We start from the raw sequence: 19549 nt of genomic DNA, 5'->3' as shown, positions 1-19549 counted from the left end.
GCATTGGCATTTTTAAACAAGTAGGATGAGTCAACATGTTTTGTCTACTTGCACACACGGACACACACACACAAATCGGTACCATGGACAGCCACATCATATTTAGCTTTAGTTGATTGGACTAAATAGTTTTTGGTATCTTAGTTGTCACTGTATTAGACTAAGCATAGGTGATTTGATGATGTTGAAATGGTGCTGGAAGAGTGGAGGCAGCTCCTGTTTTCTTTGCGACTTGCAGTAACTGTCCGTGGTTCTAAATCTATAGTTGTTTTGTAGTTTGAAAATGTCAGACTACTTAATTTGCTTGACCATCCTGTAGCTCATGTACTGTAACTGTTTGTTACATGCAATATGCTTTGTAGACTTCACTGGACAGATGTTGTTCTCAGGTTTTATGATGAAACAAAGGTGTGGTTGAATTTATTCTGCCACTGTGTCTTCTTATTGTCTTCGTCTTAGGCCTATATAACACTGGCAAGGCATATGAACTAACAGGTTATAGAGCAAACAACGCAATTATCACAACAAATTGGGCTTTTTGTTCTGGCCTGGCTTCCTCAGTGATTTTACCTTCGCGCCGCTACAGATTGAGCCGAACCTAAAGAGTGGACTCACTTGTGGTGGTAGTCCTTTCTGACCAGTGTCTTCAAGGCAGTTTCCCTGTTTGTCTATGACATGCACCAATACTTCTCCAAGCTGCAGCTCATCAGTGCGGTCACTACCATGCTCTACTTCACCGCAAGGCTAAACTCTGTAACAAGTTTTTGCAGAGGAGCTCAAACATATGGGGTATATCCTGATTTTCACTTGAACAAACACAGTGCTGGAGCTTTTGGCCGACTTCGGCAGAGTCATTGGCTGTTTCCAGCCATCCCACTCAATAGGAATTGTATCCGGGGTTACTAAATGGAAATTGGTATTGCTGTAATAGCGAGCCAAGCCAGTTTAAAATATTGATGCCAGGGATATTTTTGGTGTCTGTGTGCTCCTGAAGGGCACACATTTAGTTTTATGAGAAGGGCTCATTCATTAGTTTTGTTTTGATTCATTTATTCCTGGTACCCTCCTACCTGAGTGGCATGAGGCCTGTGTGGTGTTGCACTGTTAGGTCTCCACACTGGGATGATTTTATGTGTTGCAAAGCCACATGCTCGAAGTAATATTAATACAGAGAGAACCATTGTAAATGTATTTTCTCTTTCATGCTTTTTCCTTTTTTATGCCATTATGTTTACCATGTCAATGCCCTTAAATCTGTAGTTCTGTACAAGTGTGTCTATATTCATTCTTGGCATCCAATCAAGTTTGTTTGTCAACTAACTCTCCTGGTAAATTAAGTTTTATATGTTTTAGGTTTTCAGCACTCAAGTCCCCTTACATGCATACTTAATACACATCCGAGGCTGACGAGTGCTAATTTCACTCAACAACTTTTTAAAAAGGGTAGTAGACATTTACAGATCATAGTCTAGCCCAAAACTAATGACTGTTTCAGCATGTTCAAAGTAACACTACAAAACATACATCATCTTAGCAAACATGTAAAATGGCAACATAAAATATGAATATATATTATACTGAACAAAATTATAAACGCAACATGCAACAATTTCAAAGATTTTACCTAGTTACAATTTCATAGAAGGAAATCAGTAAATTGAAATAAATTATGTGAAATCCATAGATTAGGGCCTGACTGGGCAGGGGTGTGGGCCCGGGATGGCATAGGCCCACCCACTGGGGAGCCAGGCACAGCCAGTCAGAATTCGTATTTTTTTTCCCACAAAAGGGCTTTATTACAGACAGAAATACCCTCAGCACTCCCCCCTCCTCAGACAATCCTGCAGGTGATGAAGCCGGAGGTGGAGGGCTGGCGTGATTACACATGGTCTGTGGTTGAGGCCGGTTCGGCTATACAGCCAAATTCTCTAAAACAATGTTGGAGGCGGCTTATGTTAAATAACTGAACATCCAATTCTTTGGCAACAGCTCTGTTGGACATTCCTGCAGTCAGCATGCCAATTGCACGCTCCCTCAAGACATATGTGGCATTGTGTTGTGACAAAACTGCACATTTTAGAGTGGCCTTTTATTGTCCCCAGCACAAGGTGCATCTGTGTAATGATTATGCTGTTTAATCAGCTTCTTGATATGCCACACCTGTCAGGTGGATGGATTATCTTGGCAAAGGAGAAATGCTCACTAACAGGGATGTAAACAAATGTGTGTACAAAAGGAGAGAAATTAGCGTTTTGTGCTTAGGTACATTTTCTTGGATTTTTTTATTTCAGCTCATGGAACCAACACTTTTAGATGAGTTTATATTTTTGTTCAGTGTAAATACTTGCAAGAGGTTTGTTGGTCTGGCGCTAAAAAAAATGTAGCTCAACATGCACGCCAATGGATCCCATGACATTATTTACGGCAACATGAATAAGAAATTGAATACAAATTGTGGTAAGGTCCAGCGCAATATCAATTGACCATTTGTTAGTGCTATGACCATAAACATGCAACCTTTTTAGGCGAGTGCCTTGTTCAAGTTACGTTATGTCATCAACCAGGAAAACCTGCTATTTTGGGGTTGTGAACTTATTCAGGGTAAGACAGGGTCACCTCTGTCCCAGTGGGTGAAACAAAAAGAGTGGACACATAGAACTCTTGGCATGTACCTTAACTGGTCAGTTAAGATATTTTATATTACAAATGGGTTGAATGAAAAGCTGATGAATGATGAACTGTACAGGGAACAAAAAGTAGTGTGTGCGTGTGTGTCCCAAGACTCCCAACTAATAAATATACAGATAATTACCACTCTTCGACCCTCTCATTCAAGCCTCTGCCTGGCACCGAAAGTATAAATGTATAGCTGTGTGTGTGTCTGTCCAGTTGGTAAGTCCGCCAGAAATTACTGCTTGTAGACCATCAAATTCATGTAATTTCTTTTTTAAAATAAATAAAACAAGATCACAGGCTAGGTTCAAACACAGATAGGATAGGCAAACATTCCAGGTTTCATTACATTTTTATGAAAATAAGAGACATTGGAAATGCAACGTTGCAAAGCAACTGCCTCGTCATTGCTTCTCCTTCTTTCAGAGATCACAGTTTACAGGGAATGTTTGACTGTGAACTCAGAACACACGAGAGTGAATACTCATGGCATTATGAGAAGAAATACAGATTACAGCACCAGACACCATATTCTTAATACATGATAAAAAAATGAATGGTTTGCTTAAAAAATAAACCCACCCACACACTTGGAGAAGCATGTGTCTGTTCTGCATGCCATTTCCACACATTATTTAAAGTAGACACGATTGGAGGAATCCATCACAAAAACAGGAATAAGGACACAAAACACCCCATACCAAACCCATTCAGGATTATTGTGGTTAACACTGATCACGTAAAAGGTGGTAAGGTGATTCCTTATATTTATATGCTACTAGAGGTCAACTGGGATGTTCAACTGCAGTCAAAGAGACTCATCCAACAGATGTGGCCGGTTCAGAGTTCAGGCACACACCCTTAACCTGAATGCAAAAAGTGGCATAATATGCACAACCACTTTCACCATACTTCAGAAAGTATTCATATCCCTGGACTTATTCAACATTTTGTTGTTACAGCCTGAATTTAAAATGGATTAAGTATTTATTTGTCTCACACATTTACACACAATACCCCATAATGACAAAGTGAAAACATGTTTTTAGACATTTTTTCAAATGTATTAAATTAAATACAAAAAGATCTCCTTTACATAAGTATTCACACCCCTAAATCAATACATGTTAGAATCACATTTGGCAGCGATTACAGCTGCGAGCCATTCTGGGTAAGTCTCCAAGAGCTTTGGACACCTGGAATATACAATATTTACCTATTTATTATTTTCAAAATTCTTCAAGCTCAAATTGATTGTTGATCATTGCTAAACAACCATTTTCAACTCTTCCAAAGATTTTCAAGCAGATTTAAGTCGAAACTAACTCGGCCACACAGGAACATTCACTGTCTTCTTGGTAAGCAACTCCAGTGTTGATTTGGCCTTGTGTTGTAGGTTATTGACCTGCTGAAAGGTGAATTCATCTCCCGGTGGTACTTCGTAATGTCTTGGATTTGCCCCAAACACAACACTTTGTATTCAGGATAAAAAGTGAATTGCTTTGCCACATTTTTGCATTATTATTTTAGTGCCTTGTTGCAAACAGGATGCATGTTTTGGAATATTTTTATGCTATACAAGCTTTCTTCTTTTCACTCTCAATTAGGTTAGTATTGTGGAGTAACTAAAAATGTTGTTGATCCATCAATGCCATGGTAAGCAGCTCCAGTGTATATTTGGCCTTATACAACAGGTGGGTCTAATGCTGATTGGTAAATAAGCATTTTAACGTCATAGATTTAACCGGTGGTAACTTGTGGAATAGACACTAGCTAAATATGACGTTAAAATTCTTACTTATTTACTATTTTCGGTCTGACTGTGCAATCCACTGTCTCATCAGACCAGCCAAGCAATTTATGAACTTCATCTCCACTATAAAAAAAACATCTAGACATTATCTCACAGTTTTTTCCTATCACAGCCATTAAACTCTGTTTTAGTCACCATTGGCCTCCTGGTCAAATCCCTGAGAGGTTTCCTTCCTCTCCGGCAACTGAGTAAGGAAGGACGGCTCTATCTTTGTAGTGACTGGATGGTGTATCAATACACCCAAAGTGCAATTAGTAACGTCACCATGCTCAAAGTGATATTCAATGTCTACTTTTTTGTTTTACCCATCAACCAATAGGTGCCCTTCTTTGCGAGGCATTGGAAAACCTCCCTGGTCTTTGTGGTTGAATCTGTGTTTGAAATTCAATGGTCGGCTGAGGTACCTTACAATTATCTGTGTGTGTGTCCATGGAACTTATGTCACTTGTTAAGCAAATGTTTTCTCCTGAACTTATTTAGGCTTGCCATAACAAAGGGTTTGAATACTTATTGACTCATGACATTTCAGTTTTTCATTTTTTATTAATGAGTAAACATTTCAAAACACATTATTCCACTTTGACGTTATGGGGTATTGTATGTAGGTAGGTCAGTGACAGAATAATACATTTTTAACTGAGGCTGTAACACAACAACATGTGGAAAAAGTCAAAAGGCTGAATACTTTCTGAAGGCACTGTAATTTAGCATTTCTCTGTCACTGGTAACACAAACATACCCATCACCTCACACAAATTTGAACACAAAATTTGTGATATTGACAAATGTTCTTAATATATGGCCACAGACAACCTTTTGTGGATGGCAGGCCACGTTTTTGAAGATCACTGAAAACTACTGGTTGCCCTCTGAATTCCTCCCTTGTTTCTTACTTCTCTCGTGGCAAGAGCTCACAGGAGCTGCAATTTGTACAAAGTTGCAAGAACCTGTGGTCAAATTAGTTTTAAAGGAGAGCACTAGGGATGCACGATATATCGGAATTGGCTGAAATTAGCTAAAAATGCCAACATCGGTATCGGCCCGATGTCTAGTTTAACGGCGATGTTAAAAGCTGATGTCAAAGTTACCGTGCATACCTATATAATGTATAGGACGTAATACAGGACGTAATGACGCCACATAAAATGTTGCAACACAGCATTCCTAACCTAGCCCACAATGTCTGCTGTGTGGATCGAGCAGTCATTTGAAAGAGTAAGAACATTTCAGCGAGACAACTCAAAGGCGAAATCCATTAAAGCCAAGATAATGGAATTCATTGCCCTTGACAATCAACCGCTCTGTCGTGGGTGATGATGGCTTTCGCCGACTGGTCGAGCACCGGTACACACTACCAAGTGTGCTATTTTTCAGATGTTGCCCTACCGAAGTTACACATTGATAGCTTCACGACATACATACTATGGAACGCCATTTGGGTCTTTGCGTGTCAAAAAAGATACAGTAGCACTGTCAAAGCTGTACAAAAAAGTCTGCAAACACTGGCCACGAACGATGTGTTAACAATACCGCGTTGGTAATAAAGCATTATTTGTTCGACCGCAACTTCTGGGGTAGCTAGCTAGCACCAATACAACCAGCCTGAAAACAATGACCAGTAGAAACTGCAGTCATTTTCATTATTCTTAACAATGATTTAGGGATCCTTGTGAGTAAGTATTAGCTAGGTTGCCACTTGTTGTTAGCCTATTGAAATTGAACTTCGGTTCATGAAAATAAATAGCTAGCCAGCTACTTAACCCTGTTACCCAAAGCTAACGTTATAAGCAGCCAGCTAGCTTCATCTGGCTAGTGAGGCTCGACTGGACTGGGTTATGTGTTGTGAAGCTAGCCACAATTAAGGATTAAGCACAATAGTGGAATTTGCGGTTTGCCTTCAAAATAAAATAAAATAATAGAATTATGCCATACTTTTATTTTGAAGGCCAAACCGCAAAGTCCACATAGATGGGTCCGACCACCATTAATCAAACAAGAACTAGCTTATCAATTAGGGTTATTTTAGATGACACCTAGCTAACTATAGCTACTGAAACAGATTGTCATTTTGCTATGTTTTGGGGAAGAACTACATTGTTTGCATCCATGAGCTAGCTAGCTTTTTTTTATGACCAGCACTGTAGGTGCGCGAGACAACTTTACCAGCATCATAGCATACACATCGATGAATCATTGTGACATGAAAAACGAGTGATAGTGTAATCAATGTGTCAAAACTACATTAAAAATGTATGAACGAGTTAAATTATTATTTGACGTGCAGTCATATTCAGGTCCTGATTGGTAAAATAGTGTTATTTGACACGCAAAGACCCAAACGGCGTTCCATAGATATCCTGGTTGAGAATGAAATGACTGAACAACGAAACAGCACAGCAAGTACAGTTGAAGTCTGAAGTTTACATACACTTAGGTTGGAGTCTTAAAGCTTGTTTTTCAACCACTCCACAAATTTCTTGTTAACAAACTATAGCTTTGGCAAATCGGTTAGGATATCTACTTTGTGCGTGACACACATGATTTTTCCGACAATTGTTTACAGACAGATTATTTCACTTATAATTCACTGTATCACAATTCCAATGGGTCAGAAGTTTACATACACTAAGTTGACTGCCTTTAAACAGCTTGGAAAATGTCATGGCTTTAGAAGTTTCTGATAAACTAATTGACATCATTTGAGTCAATTGGAGGTGTACCTGTGGATGTATTTCAAGGCCTATCTTCAAACTCAGTGCTTTTTTGCTTGACATCATGGGAAAATCAAAAGAAATCAACCAAGACATCAGAAAAAAAATTGTAGACCTCCATAAGTCTGGTTCATCCTTGGGAACAATTTCCAAATGCCTGAAGGTACCACGTTCATCTGTACAAACAATAGTACGCAAGTATAAACACCACGGGACCACGCAGCCGTCACACCGCTCAGGAAGGAGACGTGTTCTGTCTCCTAGAGATGAACGTACTTTGGTGCGAAAAGTGCAAATCAATCCCAGAACAACAGCAAAGGACCTTGTGAAGATGCTGGAGGAAACAGGTACAAAATGATCTACATCCACAGTAAACCGAGTCCTATATCGACATAACCTGAAAGGCCGCTCAGCAAGGAAGAAGCCACTGCTCCAAAACTGCCATAAAAAAGACAGACTATGGTTTGCAACTGCACATGGGGACAAAGATCGTACTTTTTGGAGAAATATCCTCTGGTCTGGTGAAACAAAAATAGAACTGTTTGACCATCGTTATGTTTGGAGGAAAAAGGGGGAGGATTGCAAGCCGAAGAACACCATCCCAACCGTGAAGCACGGGGGTGGCAGCATCATGTTGTTGTCATGTTTGCTAGAGGAAGGACTGGTGCATTTCACAAAATAGATGGCATCATGAGGACGGAAAATTATGTGGATATACTGAAGCAACATCTCAAGACATCAGTCAGGAAATTAAAGCTTGGTCGCAAATGGGTCTTCCAAATGGACAATGACCCCAAGCATACTTCCGAAGTTGAGGCAAAATGGCTTAAGGACAACAAAGTCAAGGTATTGGAGTGGCCATCACAAAGCCCTGACCTCAATCATATAGAAAATGTGTAGGCAGAACTGAAAAAGTGTGTGTGCGCAAGGAGGCCTACAAACCTGACTCAGTTACACCAGCTCTGTCAGGAGGAATGGGCCAAAATTCACCCAACTTATTGTGGGAAGCTTGTGGAAGGCTACCCGAAACGTTTGACTCAAGTTAAACAATTCAAAGGCAATGCTACCAAATACTAATTGAGTGTATGTAAACTTCTGACCCACTGGGAATGTGATGAAAGAAATAAAAGCTGAAAGAAATAATTCTCTCTAATTATTCTGACATCTCACATTCTTAAAATAAAGTGGTGATCCTAACTGACCTAAAACGGGGAATTTTTACTAGGATTAAATGTCAGGAATTGTGAAAAACTGAGTTTAAATGTATTTGGCTAAGGTGTATGTAAACTTCCGACTTCAACTGTAAGTGAAAGAAATAGGTTTTGATTATGTTTGACTGGTAATGGGGACATATGTAAATGCAAACAAAATATTTTTTTGGTCAGTGTGGTGTGTGTAAACTTTATTTATCTAGGCAAGTCAATTAAGAACAAATTCTCATTTACAATGAAGGCCCGGGCGACGCTGGGCCAATTGTGTGCCGCCCTATGGGACTCACGGCCGGATGTGATACAGCCTGGATTCGAACCAGGGACTGTAGTGACCCCTCTTGCACTGAGATGCAGTGCCTTAGACCGCTGTGTCCATGTGTGTGTGTGTTAACTATTTAACTGTACTAGAATGCTTAAAAGGCCGCTAAAATTTCAAATAGCTGTTATCGGTATCGTTTTTTTTATGGCAAGGAAAATATTGGATATCGGCCAAAAATGTCATATCAGTGCATCACTAGAGAGCACTCCAGTTTTTGTGGGCTTATGGTGTTTGTGAATAGGTATAATTATTGGTTAAAGCACTTCTGATAGGAGGCAAATGAGCACTTTCGAATGCAACCACTTATCATGCTACTAGGAAGACCCTTTGAAAAATAAGCATTTGGCATTTTTTCAATAGATGAAAATCAACTATCCAATTGTAAAGCCTACATAGAACTTAATTAAACTGTGGCCTATAAATATGGCAAAATTAAGTGATAGATTCAAATAAATACAAAAATGTGTGCAACTTTGCTGGTATAGTAGAATGAAATTATACCCTCAGCATTCAACCAAGACAAAATATATTGGATAGAATTTTGATTTGTTCACATTAAGTCTCACTCCTCTGACCTCTTACTTTTGAGTGGCTACATTATTATTTAGATTAAAAACAAGATTAACAAAACTCTTAATTTGTAAGTAGCTTTCTTTCAGTAAAACACCTAGCCCATTGATAACATGCTGCTCTGGCTTTATCCGCTGGGGGGTTTAAGGTGAGGGGGCAGTTGTACATTGGTCTCACTGAGGTACCGGTTAGGAAGGAGAACAGTGGCACAGGTTGTGCGGTGGTTGATTTTATCACTCCTCAGTCAAAGCCATCCCTGTCACAGGCACGCGGCGATAAAAGAAGCTGGATCCTCGGAACAGATGGCCCTAATGGGTGAGAAACAAAAAGACAGTTTCAGACATGCACTACCAGAGAAAACAATGACACACACACACACACACACACACACACACACACACACACACACACACACACACACACACACACACACACACACACACACACGAGTGTGTTCCATTTGCTCCAGCTGAATGAGCGTGACTGTACCTTGTGGCTCAGATGAGCCCAACAGTGGAGCCAGGACTTAAAGATGGGAGAGTTAGGGGGAAGACCAGCCACCAAGCTGTGAACACACAAGAGATCTATTATAAGCTGAACCCACAAGCTAACACTTCATGTTATTTGTCTCTCAAACAAATACATTTAAACTGTATCCTATTATTTTGTGATATATCAAGTCTATACTTTGACTTCATATGAAAGTGATACACCATTATGACTATTCTCAAATGGCACTAGCTATAGGACAGTTAATTACAGGTAACAGACAGTAACAAGGCCATCTGGTACTTTCTATTGTTGTACTCTTGAATAAAATCAAATGTGCTTGCTTCAGTGAGAGATCACTGACCTGGGTATGCTTGGAAACCTTATAAACTGAATCTAGTTATTCAAATATGCAATGTAATAACAAATGATGTATGATGTTGAGTAATCTTAAGTCAGAACTTTAACTAGGCCACTCAGGAACATGCAATGTCTTGGTAAGCAGCTCCAGTGTATATTTGGCCTCATACAACGGGTGGGTCTGATGCTGATTGGTAAATAGGCATTTTAACGTCATAGATTTAGCCGGTGGTAACTTGTGGAATAGACACTGGCTAAATTTTTGATGTTAAAATGCCTATTTACTATTTTCGATCTGACTGCGCAATCCACTGTCTCATCGGACCAGCCAAGCAATTTATAAACTACGGATTGACTCTTATCCGCTCCTCGTCCCCTTATGCCATAGTTTGTACATCTCAATTGTCAGCAGAAACCACATTTGTTTAAGCAAGTCAGTCATATCAGCTAAGTAAATTAGGCTGAATGAACTGTTTCGCTGCCAGACAAGGCTCCGCTGACAGCCAGGTGTAGCAGTGGTAACTGTTGGGACTCTGCTGTTGAGACAGCTTTATGTAGGCAGTAACAGTTTGTCAGCACCATTTGTCACTGTTATAGTGCAATTAATGCATTGTTTAGTGTTGTGTAGTGGCTTTGCTGGCATGCATCCCCCCAAAAATGTGGGAGTTTTCCCCACCAAGATTTACATGCTAAAATCGTCACTGAACACTAGATTTAGAATTATTTGGCAACTTTAGTTGTGAATGATACACACCTTAGAATGTCTTACACAGAACCCAAACCAGCTGCACGCATGCGCCATTGTGCAAAAATGTATTTTGTCCCCCTACACCAAACGCGATCACGACACGCAGGTTAAAATATAAAAACAAACTCTGAACCAATGACATTAATTTAGGGACATGTTGAAAAGCATTAAACATTTATGGCAATTTAGCTAGTTAGCTTGCACTTGCTAGCTAATTTGTCCTATTTAGCTAGCTTGCTGTTGCTAGCTAATTTGTCCTGGGATATAAACATTAGGTTGTTATTTTACCTGAAATGCACAAGGTCCTCTACTCCAACAATTAATCCACACATAAAAACGGTCAACCGAATCGTTTCTAGTCATCTCTCCTCCTTCCAGGCTTTTTCATCTTTGAACTTATATGGTGATTGGCATCTAAACTTTCATAGTATTACCACGACAACCGGCAACAGTTCATCTTTCAATCACCCACGTGGGTATAACCAATGAGGAGATGGCACGTGGGTACCTGCTTCTATAAACCAATGAGGAGATGGGAGAGGCAGGACTTGCAGCGCGATCTGCGTCAGAAATAGGAATGACTTCTATTTTAGCCCTTGGCAACGCAGACGCTCGTTGGTGTGTGCGAGCAGTGTGGGTGCAATAATTGAATAACAGATTTCTAAATATATTTTGCGACGCGAGTGGTGTGGTCAGCCTATTAGAAATCAAAACATATGGGCTGCATGATATGACTATAGGCTATTGATGATTGGAGAAAATAGCAACAAGAAAAAAGCTTGCCTCAGGAAAGTTAGCATATTTTTATCCATCAGACTATTCTCAATTTAATCTGGTCTTTACTAATATGTAACATTTGCTTCGATTTAGAATGGCCCATTATCAAATGTTCAGGAACAGGGCCAGGGTAAAAAAAGCACATTTTCTGTATGGACTCCAATAGCGAATGGAGGTCTGAGTACGTGCTTTCCCGCTGGTCCGTTTTTCAATGATGCCTAGTAGGTTACTTCGGTAATGCCTAGTAGGTTACTTCGGCACGTACATGTGCTTAACATATGAGCATTTGAGAAATAAATAAAAGAACACTTATTTCCCTCCATGCATGCTCTTGCTGCACAACAGTGATATTCCGGCCAAACTGTGTATGCCATGGGCTGTCCAACCCTGTTCCATCAGCTACCCAGTGCTTAATTTGGGAAACCAAGTGAAATCTGTTTGGGAACATCGATAGTAACATGTTTTCGCAACAAAACAAACTTTTTCAGGACCCTGTCTTTCAAAGATAATTCGTAAAAATCCAAATAACTTCATTGTAAAGGGTTTAAACACTGTTTCCCATGCTTGTTCAATGAACCATAAACAATTAATGAACATGCACCTGTGGAACGGTCGTTAAGACACTAACAGCTTACAGACGGTAGGCAATTAAGGTCACCGTTATGAAAACTTAGGACACTAAAGAGGCCTTTCTACTGACTCTGAAAAACACCAAAAGAAAGATGCCCAGGGTCCCTGCTCATCTGCATGAACATGCCTTAGGCATACTGCAAGGAGGCATGAGGACTGCAGATGTGGCCAGGGCAATAAATTGCAATGTCCGTACTGTGAGACGCCTAAAACAGCGCAACAGGGAGACAGGATGGACAGCTGATTGGCCTTGCAGTGGCAGACTACGTGTAACAACACCTGCACAGGATCGGTACATCCGAACATCACACCTGCGGGACAGGTATAGGATGGCAACAACAACTGCCCGAGATACACCAGGAACGCACAATCCCTCCATCAGTGCTCAGACTGTCCGCAATAGGCTGAGAGAGGCTGGACTGAGGGCTTGTAGGCCTGTTGTAAGGCAGGTCCTCACCAGACATCACCGGCAACAACGTCGCCTATGGGCACAAACCCACCATCGCTGGACCAGACAGGACTTGCAAAAAGTGCTTGACACTGACGAGTCGCGGTTTTGTCTCATCAGGGATGATGGTCGGATTCGCATTTATCATCGAAGGAATAAGCGTTACACCGAGGCCTGTACTCTGGAGCGGGATCGATTTGGAGGTGGAGGGTCCGTCATGGTCTGGGGCGGTGTGTCACAGCATCATCGGACTGAGCTTGTTGTCATTGCAGGCAATCTCAACGCTGTGCGTTACAGGGAAGACAGCCTCCTCCCTCATGTGGTACTCTTCCTGCAGGCTCATCCTGACATGACCCTCCAGCATGACAATGCCACCAGCCATACTGCTCGTTCTGTGCGTGATTTCCTGCAAGACAGGCATGTCAGTGTTCTGCCATGGCCAGCGAAGAGCCCGGATCTCAATCCCATTGAGCACGTCTGGGACCTGTTGGATCGGAGGGTGAGGGCTAGGGCCAATTCCCCCCCAGAAATGCCCTGGACCTTGCAGGTACCTTGGCGGAAGAGTGGGGTAAAATCTCACAGCAAGAACGAGGGCAAATCTGGTGCAGTCCATGAGGCGGAGATGCACTGCGATACTGACTGTTACTGTTGATCCCTCCAGTGGTGTGGGGGCTGTGCTTTGGCAAAGTGGGTGGGGTTATATCCTGCCTGTTTGGCCCTGTCCGGGGGGGTTTCATCGGATGGGGCCACAGTGTCTCCTGACCCCTCCTGTCTCAGCCTCCAGTATTTATGCTGCAGTAGTTTGTGTCGGGGGGCTAGGGTCAGTCTGTTACATCTGGAGTATTTCTCTTGTCTTATCCGGTGTCCTGTGTGAATTTAAATATGCCCTCTCTAATTCTCTCTCTCTTTCTTTCTCTCTCTCGGAGGTCCCAGACCTTCTGTTTTCAACTCCCTAGAGACAGCAGGAGCGGTAGAGATACTCTCAAAGATCGGCTATGAAAAAGCCAACTGACACTTACTCTTGAGTTGCTGACTTGTGGCACCCTCGACAACTAATATGATTATTATTATTTGACCATGCTGGTCATTTATTAACATTTGAACATCTTGGCCATGTGCTGTTATAATCTCCACCCGGCACAGCCAGAAGAGGACTGGCCACCCCTCATAGCCTGGTTCCTCTCTAGGTTTTGGCCTTTCTAGGGAGTTTTTCCTAGCCACCGTACTTCTACACCTGCATTGCTTGCTGTTTGGGGTTTGAGGCTGGGTTTCTGTACAGCACTTTGAGATATCAGCTGATGTAGGAAGGGCAATATAAATAAATTTGATTTGGACCCCCCTTTGTTCAGGGACACATTATTCCATGTTTTGTGGAACTTGTTCAGGTTATGTCTCAGTTGTTGAATCTTGTTATGTTCATACAAATATTTACACTTGTTAAGTTTGCTGAAAATAAACGCAGTTGACAGTGAGAGGAAGTTTCTTTTTTTTCAGAGTTTATTTCACTAAACTTTTGACAGCCCCTCTGCGCACAAATGAAAGGAATAAAGGAGAGAAGAGGTGATGGAAACGCATGGTGTTGCGATATTCTGTATAGCTAAAGGTAATTTGTCACCCAATTAATTGTGAAAATATAAAAAATGACTAGGCTGTTCAAAAATGCCCCGCACAATCACTGAACCAACTGGCTCTATGTTCTCTCCCAGACTCGTGGACAGAAATGTTGAAGCATAGCATCAGGTAACCAGTCCATCCAGTACGCATAATAATACAGTCCACATTCAAAGGGGATTACTCTCATTTTTTACATTTTGTAGTATAGGCTAGACCAATTATGTACCAAAGACATCTTAATTCAGTTTTGTTTTATATTTTTATGCCAACTGTAATATGTAGTAGGCTATGTATTGTATAACGGCAAAATAAAAACATGTTGGGCTTGGGCTGAGAAGCCTATGTTTATGCATAAACTCTAATATGCATATGGAGTTTTGAAATAATCATCACCTTAGAAAGCTGTCCTGATGGAGGGACAATAGAGCCCTGAGTACCAGGCCATTAGGACCTGATGGAGGGACAATAGAGCCCTGAGTACCAGGCCATTAGGACCTGATGGAGGGACAATAGAGCCCTGAGTACCAGGCCATTAGGACCTGATGGAGGGACAGTAGAGCCCTGTGTACCAGCCCATTAGGACCTGATGGAGGGACAATAGAGCCCTGTGTACCAGGCCATTAGGACCTGATGGAGGGACAATAGAGCCCTGAGTACCAGGCCATTAGGACCTGACGGAGGGACAAGAGAGGTCTGAGTAGCAGGCCATTACGACCTGATGATCATTAGCGAGTTGGGTACTACGAAAGCATGTCCAGAGTGCATAACAGGAGATTACTGTGACTCAATGTTCACGTGGGAATTTGACTGCTGTCATGATTCATGACTGCCTGTGTGGTGGTAATACAGTCACCACAACAGCTCTATGTGAACCTATATTTTTCAACTTAGGCGCACACGTGCTCTTCGTAAAAAAAGGTCAACGTAGAGCCATGCCAGTAATAACCTGTCTAATCTGTAAATGAAGGTAAGTTAGCCAAAAGTCTTTTCCTTTCTATAACTGTATTTTGTAAGGGCATGTTACCTAACAGCTTTCCTTTCTATCAGTGATTTCTGCAGGGTCTAAAGACATGGGGAAGATGCCAGGATGAGAAGCATTTAGATAAAAACATTTGCCATCTTGTTATGATGATGATCTATTCTTGCGCATGCAACCCTAAAAAAAAATATCACTTCTACTACTTGTGTCCTTTCAACAAGATGTTAATGTGGCAATGACCACCCTGTCATAACTACTATACCATCTTGACTGAAAATATAAAATATGAATACTATTCAAGCAAAATATAGGTGGGAATGAATAACATTTAAAAGAAAAACTTCCGTTAGGGGGAAAAAAATAATCATTGTAGTCTCAACCAATGTTCCCTCAAATTTTTGGGGTCACAGAGCAAATTGTAGGTCTTATGAGCAGAAACTTGATCATTGTTTACAGTGAACACTGAGGCTGTACCCTTACAGTTTTAGACAGTAGCCAATAGGCTATTTGATCATAATGTAGGCCTACCAACAAAACCAATGGAGCGAATCCCATAACATTTTCACATGCAAATAGCTTTGATTTCTATGATATTTCTATGATATATGTGGTGTTCAATGTTCAATTTTTGCATATTCAAGCCTGTCTCAAAATACAACACTGCCCATTTAATTAAGACCAAAGTTTTTTTTTTTACCTGACTGGCTTTTCAAAGACAGCTTGAAATGTAGCCTAAGCCTACATGTTGTATGCTCTTGTAGGAAGCAGCAACTCCCCACTGCTGACCTACAATTATCGATAACTGGGCTAATAACTCACTAACTAGCAAAGAATATCAACAAATGTGCATACACGAGGCTCTGATCTGAACTGATCTAAAAAGCGCAATCACTCTAGGATGGTAGAAAGACAGCTCGTGGGCTATCCCCGCCAATAGAATTCTACTCCTGGCTCTGCCTACAACAAAATCACAGACTCAATCAGCCTGGCATTTCTACTGCGCGGAAGTCCTGGAGAAGGTGCACACGCAGCTTAGAGGGAACATTGGTCTTAACCTCTTTACCTTTCATAAATACTTTTTTTAAATGAATGAGTGAATGACTAAATGCAAAACCGATGAACATGTTGCCACTACCGTGAATGATGCATGCCTGCTTCTGGCTCATGTGTGTTGGCATGCTCAGCAGCTATGCTACTAAACTACTAAAACAAGTAGTGATTTAAAAATGAACCTCTGAATTGTCACGCACATTTCTCAGAAGATGCGAAAAACTTGCTTCTTATAACTGGGTAAAGTTCATAATCTTCTTACTGTGATATAATTCCAACTCTCTCTTTCCCCTCCTTGCCTCTTTTGACCTCACCCTTTCCCAATCCCCTCCAACTCACAAGGCAAGCAATACGATTGACCTCATCTTTACTAGGGGCTGTTCGCCTACTAATCTCACCGCAACCCCCCTCCAGGTCTCTGATCACTAATTTACTAAATCCTTTTCTCTCCTGTCTCCTAATTCTGCCTCTTTGACCGTATTCTCCTCCGTTTCTGCATCCTATGACTCGCACTCTCCCCTTTCCTCACGGCCGGCTTGGCCATCCCCTTCCTGCTCCGTAGCTGAGTGACTCATTGCGAGCTTACAGAACAGGGCTGCGGGCAGCTGAGCGAAAATGGAGGAAAATTGAACTTCCTTCCACTCCCTCCCTACCTTCTTTCCTCTGTATTCGCTGCTAACGCCATTTTCTATCACTAAATTTCAAGCTTCTGCCACTAAACACAAGAAACTCTTTTCCACCTTCTCCTCCCTCCTTAATCCTCTACCCACCCCTCTCCGTGGACGACTTTGTCAACCTCTTTGACAACATCCGCTCCCTATTCACTTAGTCTATTGAGTCCACTGATCCCACTCACACAGAACTACCCTACGCCTTGACCTCTTTCTCCCCTCTCTCTCCAGATTAAATCCTGAGAATAGTGAAGTCTGGCTACCCGACAACCTGCCTGCTCGACCCCATCCCCTCTTCAGACCATCTCTGGAGACCTTCTCCCATTCCTCATCCCTGACCACTGGCTGCATCCCCTCAGACTTTAAAATGCCAGAGTCGCTCCGCTCCTCAAGAAACCAACACGACTCATCTGACGTCAAAACCTAGACCTCTATCCCTTCTTTCTTTCCAAAACTCTTGAGCGTGCTGTCGCTAATCAACTCTCTTGTTATCCCTCTCAGAATGAGCTTCTTGACCCTAACCAGCAGGCTTCAAGACGGGTCACTCAACCGAGACTGCTCTTCTCTGTCACAGAGGCAATCTGTACTGACTGCCAAAGCTGACTCTCCCTCCTCATCCTCCTAGATCTATCTGCTGACTTCAACATCGTGAACCATCAGATCCTCCTCTCCACCCTCTCAGGGCTGGGCGTCTCAGACCTTGACGTGACCCTGAACAACACCCTATCGTTCTCCGCAAACATCAAAGCAGTGACTTGCTCCTGCAGGTTCATGCTCTACAACATCCATAGAATGCGACCCTACCTCACACAGGAAGTGGTGCAGGTCCTAATTCAGGCACTTATCTCCAGTCTGGACTATTGCAACTCACTTTTGGCTGGGCTCCCTACTTGTGCCATCAAACCCCTGCAACTTATCAAGAATGCTGCAGCTCGCCTGGTATTCAACATTCCCAAGTTCTTCCATGTCACCATGCTCCTCCACACACTCCACTGGCTTCCAGACCATGGTTCTTGCCTATGAAGCAGCAAGAGGAACTGGCCATCCCTACCTTCAGGCTATGCTCAAACTCTAGAGGAGCAATTAGGGTTAAGTGCCTTGCTCAAGGGCATAGACAGATTTTTCACCTAATCACCTCGAGAATTCGAACCAGCGATCTATCGGTTACTGGCCCAACGCTCTTAACCGCTAGGCTGCGGAAAAATGACCAAATTCACCATACTTGACTTGAAAGCCAATATATCCTTACCCAAGGAATATTTTCTGAAGACTATAGAGAGATGCAGGGAAAATGCCAGGATGAAAAAGTAGAGCTAACTGAAATGTTAGCTAGCTATTCAATTGGTGAGTGTAACGTGACACAAAACATTGTGTCAATGCTATTCGTCTTTACAGCAATTCATTTAGAATCATCAAGCAACAGGAGCAGAATGACCAAATCATTCACCGTTGTATCTCAGTTTGAGAGTAAACATACCTGTCCTCAAGGATTTTTTTCAAAAGACTATCTTGTCAACAAGAACATCATTTTGATCTTAGCTATACTTCTTCACAACTTATGTTGATGACCAGCAGACACCCCAAATCAAAATTTTTGCCTAATCTTTTTAACAAGAGCATGAGCATTTTGATCTTCATCTTAACTATCAACAGAATATTCTGAGAAGACAATGAAAGCTACATTTTTTAAATGAGAGACATTGTTGTCAACCACTTTCCCTTCTTGTTTAGATCTAACAGATCTCACCTGTCTACAGAACATGCATTGTGGTCTCAACCACTCCATCTTGCCTATGTGGATAGGAGGAAGACTCATATGAAACTGGCTATAGGCTATGGTGTTTTACCAACCTTCATCAGGACAAATGGGGGCATTGTGGCCCACTATATTTCCAGTTTACTAAACAATAATATACTGTTACATGTATAAAATAAACATTAGGATGTGATACAACTGGACACACTTTTCAAAGCGCCTGCATAAGTTTCTCCATTGTTTTCAATGGTGCACTCGCATTTGGCGCCCGTCTCCTCCAAAGCATGCACGTTTTTGTAGTGCGGGGGCTCCGGTAGTCGGGAGTTGAAAACATTTAAACTCTTAAAACAGACAAAAAAACGTGGGTGTGATCCCAGCCTTACCCACAGTTGTTAACTGCCATCAGGTCTGCCACCAGCATAAATGGGTACGTCAACACACTCACTGCAATCTGGAGACGGGTAGGGAGATCAAACATGGGGAACTAAGGTGGACACAAGTGCTGTAGTTGCAACACCATCAAATAAACAAAGTAAAAGGAGGAGGCTTTTAGAGATAACCTTGGGAAACAACTATTCAAAATATCCTCACCACATTTCAGTTCCAGAAAAATATGTACAAAGACATGTAGAGGTTGTGCAGCTGAACTTACCCCCATCACAAACTTGGTGTAGCTTCTCACTGCTGGGGCTTGGCTGAACTGCAGAAAAGTGTGAGAGGGAAGCATTTA

The 19549-nt window shown here is 41.7% G+C and overlaps 1 protein-coding gene across 4 annotated transcripts in view; it reads right to left on the bottom strand.

Annotated features, from left to right (window-relative positions):
* Nucleotides 1-8843: 8843 nt before the first annotated feature.
* LOC106566941 (mitochondrial carrier homolog 1) overlaps nucleotides 8844-19549 on the bottom strand; it is a 38595-nt gene continuing 27889 nt past the window's right edge. For 2 of the 4 annotated variants that reach the window (XM_014135605.2, XM_014135607.2), the window contains exons 9-12: nucleotides 19472-19519; nucleotides 19203-19270; nucleotides 9787-9862; nucleotides 8844-9605 (exon numbers count right to left, since the gene is read on the bottom strand). In XM_014135605.2, the coding sequence (XP_013991080.1) occupies nucleotides 9531-9605; nucleotides 9787-9862; nucleotides 19203-19270; nucleotides 19472-19519 (267 nt within the window). In that variant the 3' untranslated portion in view covers nucleotides 8844-9530. The remainder of the gene's footprint in view (nucleotides 9606-9786; nucleotides 9863-19202; nucleotides 19271-19471; nucleotides 19520-19549) is intronic. The other 2 variants (XM_045693344.1, XM_045693345.1) reach the window with 1 other exon arrangement.

The sequence above is a fragment of the Salmo salar genome, chromosome ssa13 (genome assembly GCF_905237065.1).
Source record: "Salmo salar chromosome ssa13, Ssal_v3.1, whole genome shotgun sequence".
Lineage (NCBI taxonomy): Eukaryota > Metazoa > Chordata > Actinopteri > Salmoniformes > Salmonidae > Salmo > Salmo salar.
The sequence above is the reverse complement of the archived record's forward strand: the minus strand, read 5'-3'. Positions and strand labels throughout refer to the sequence as shown.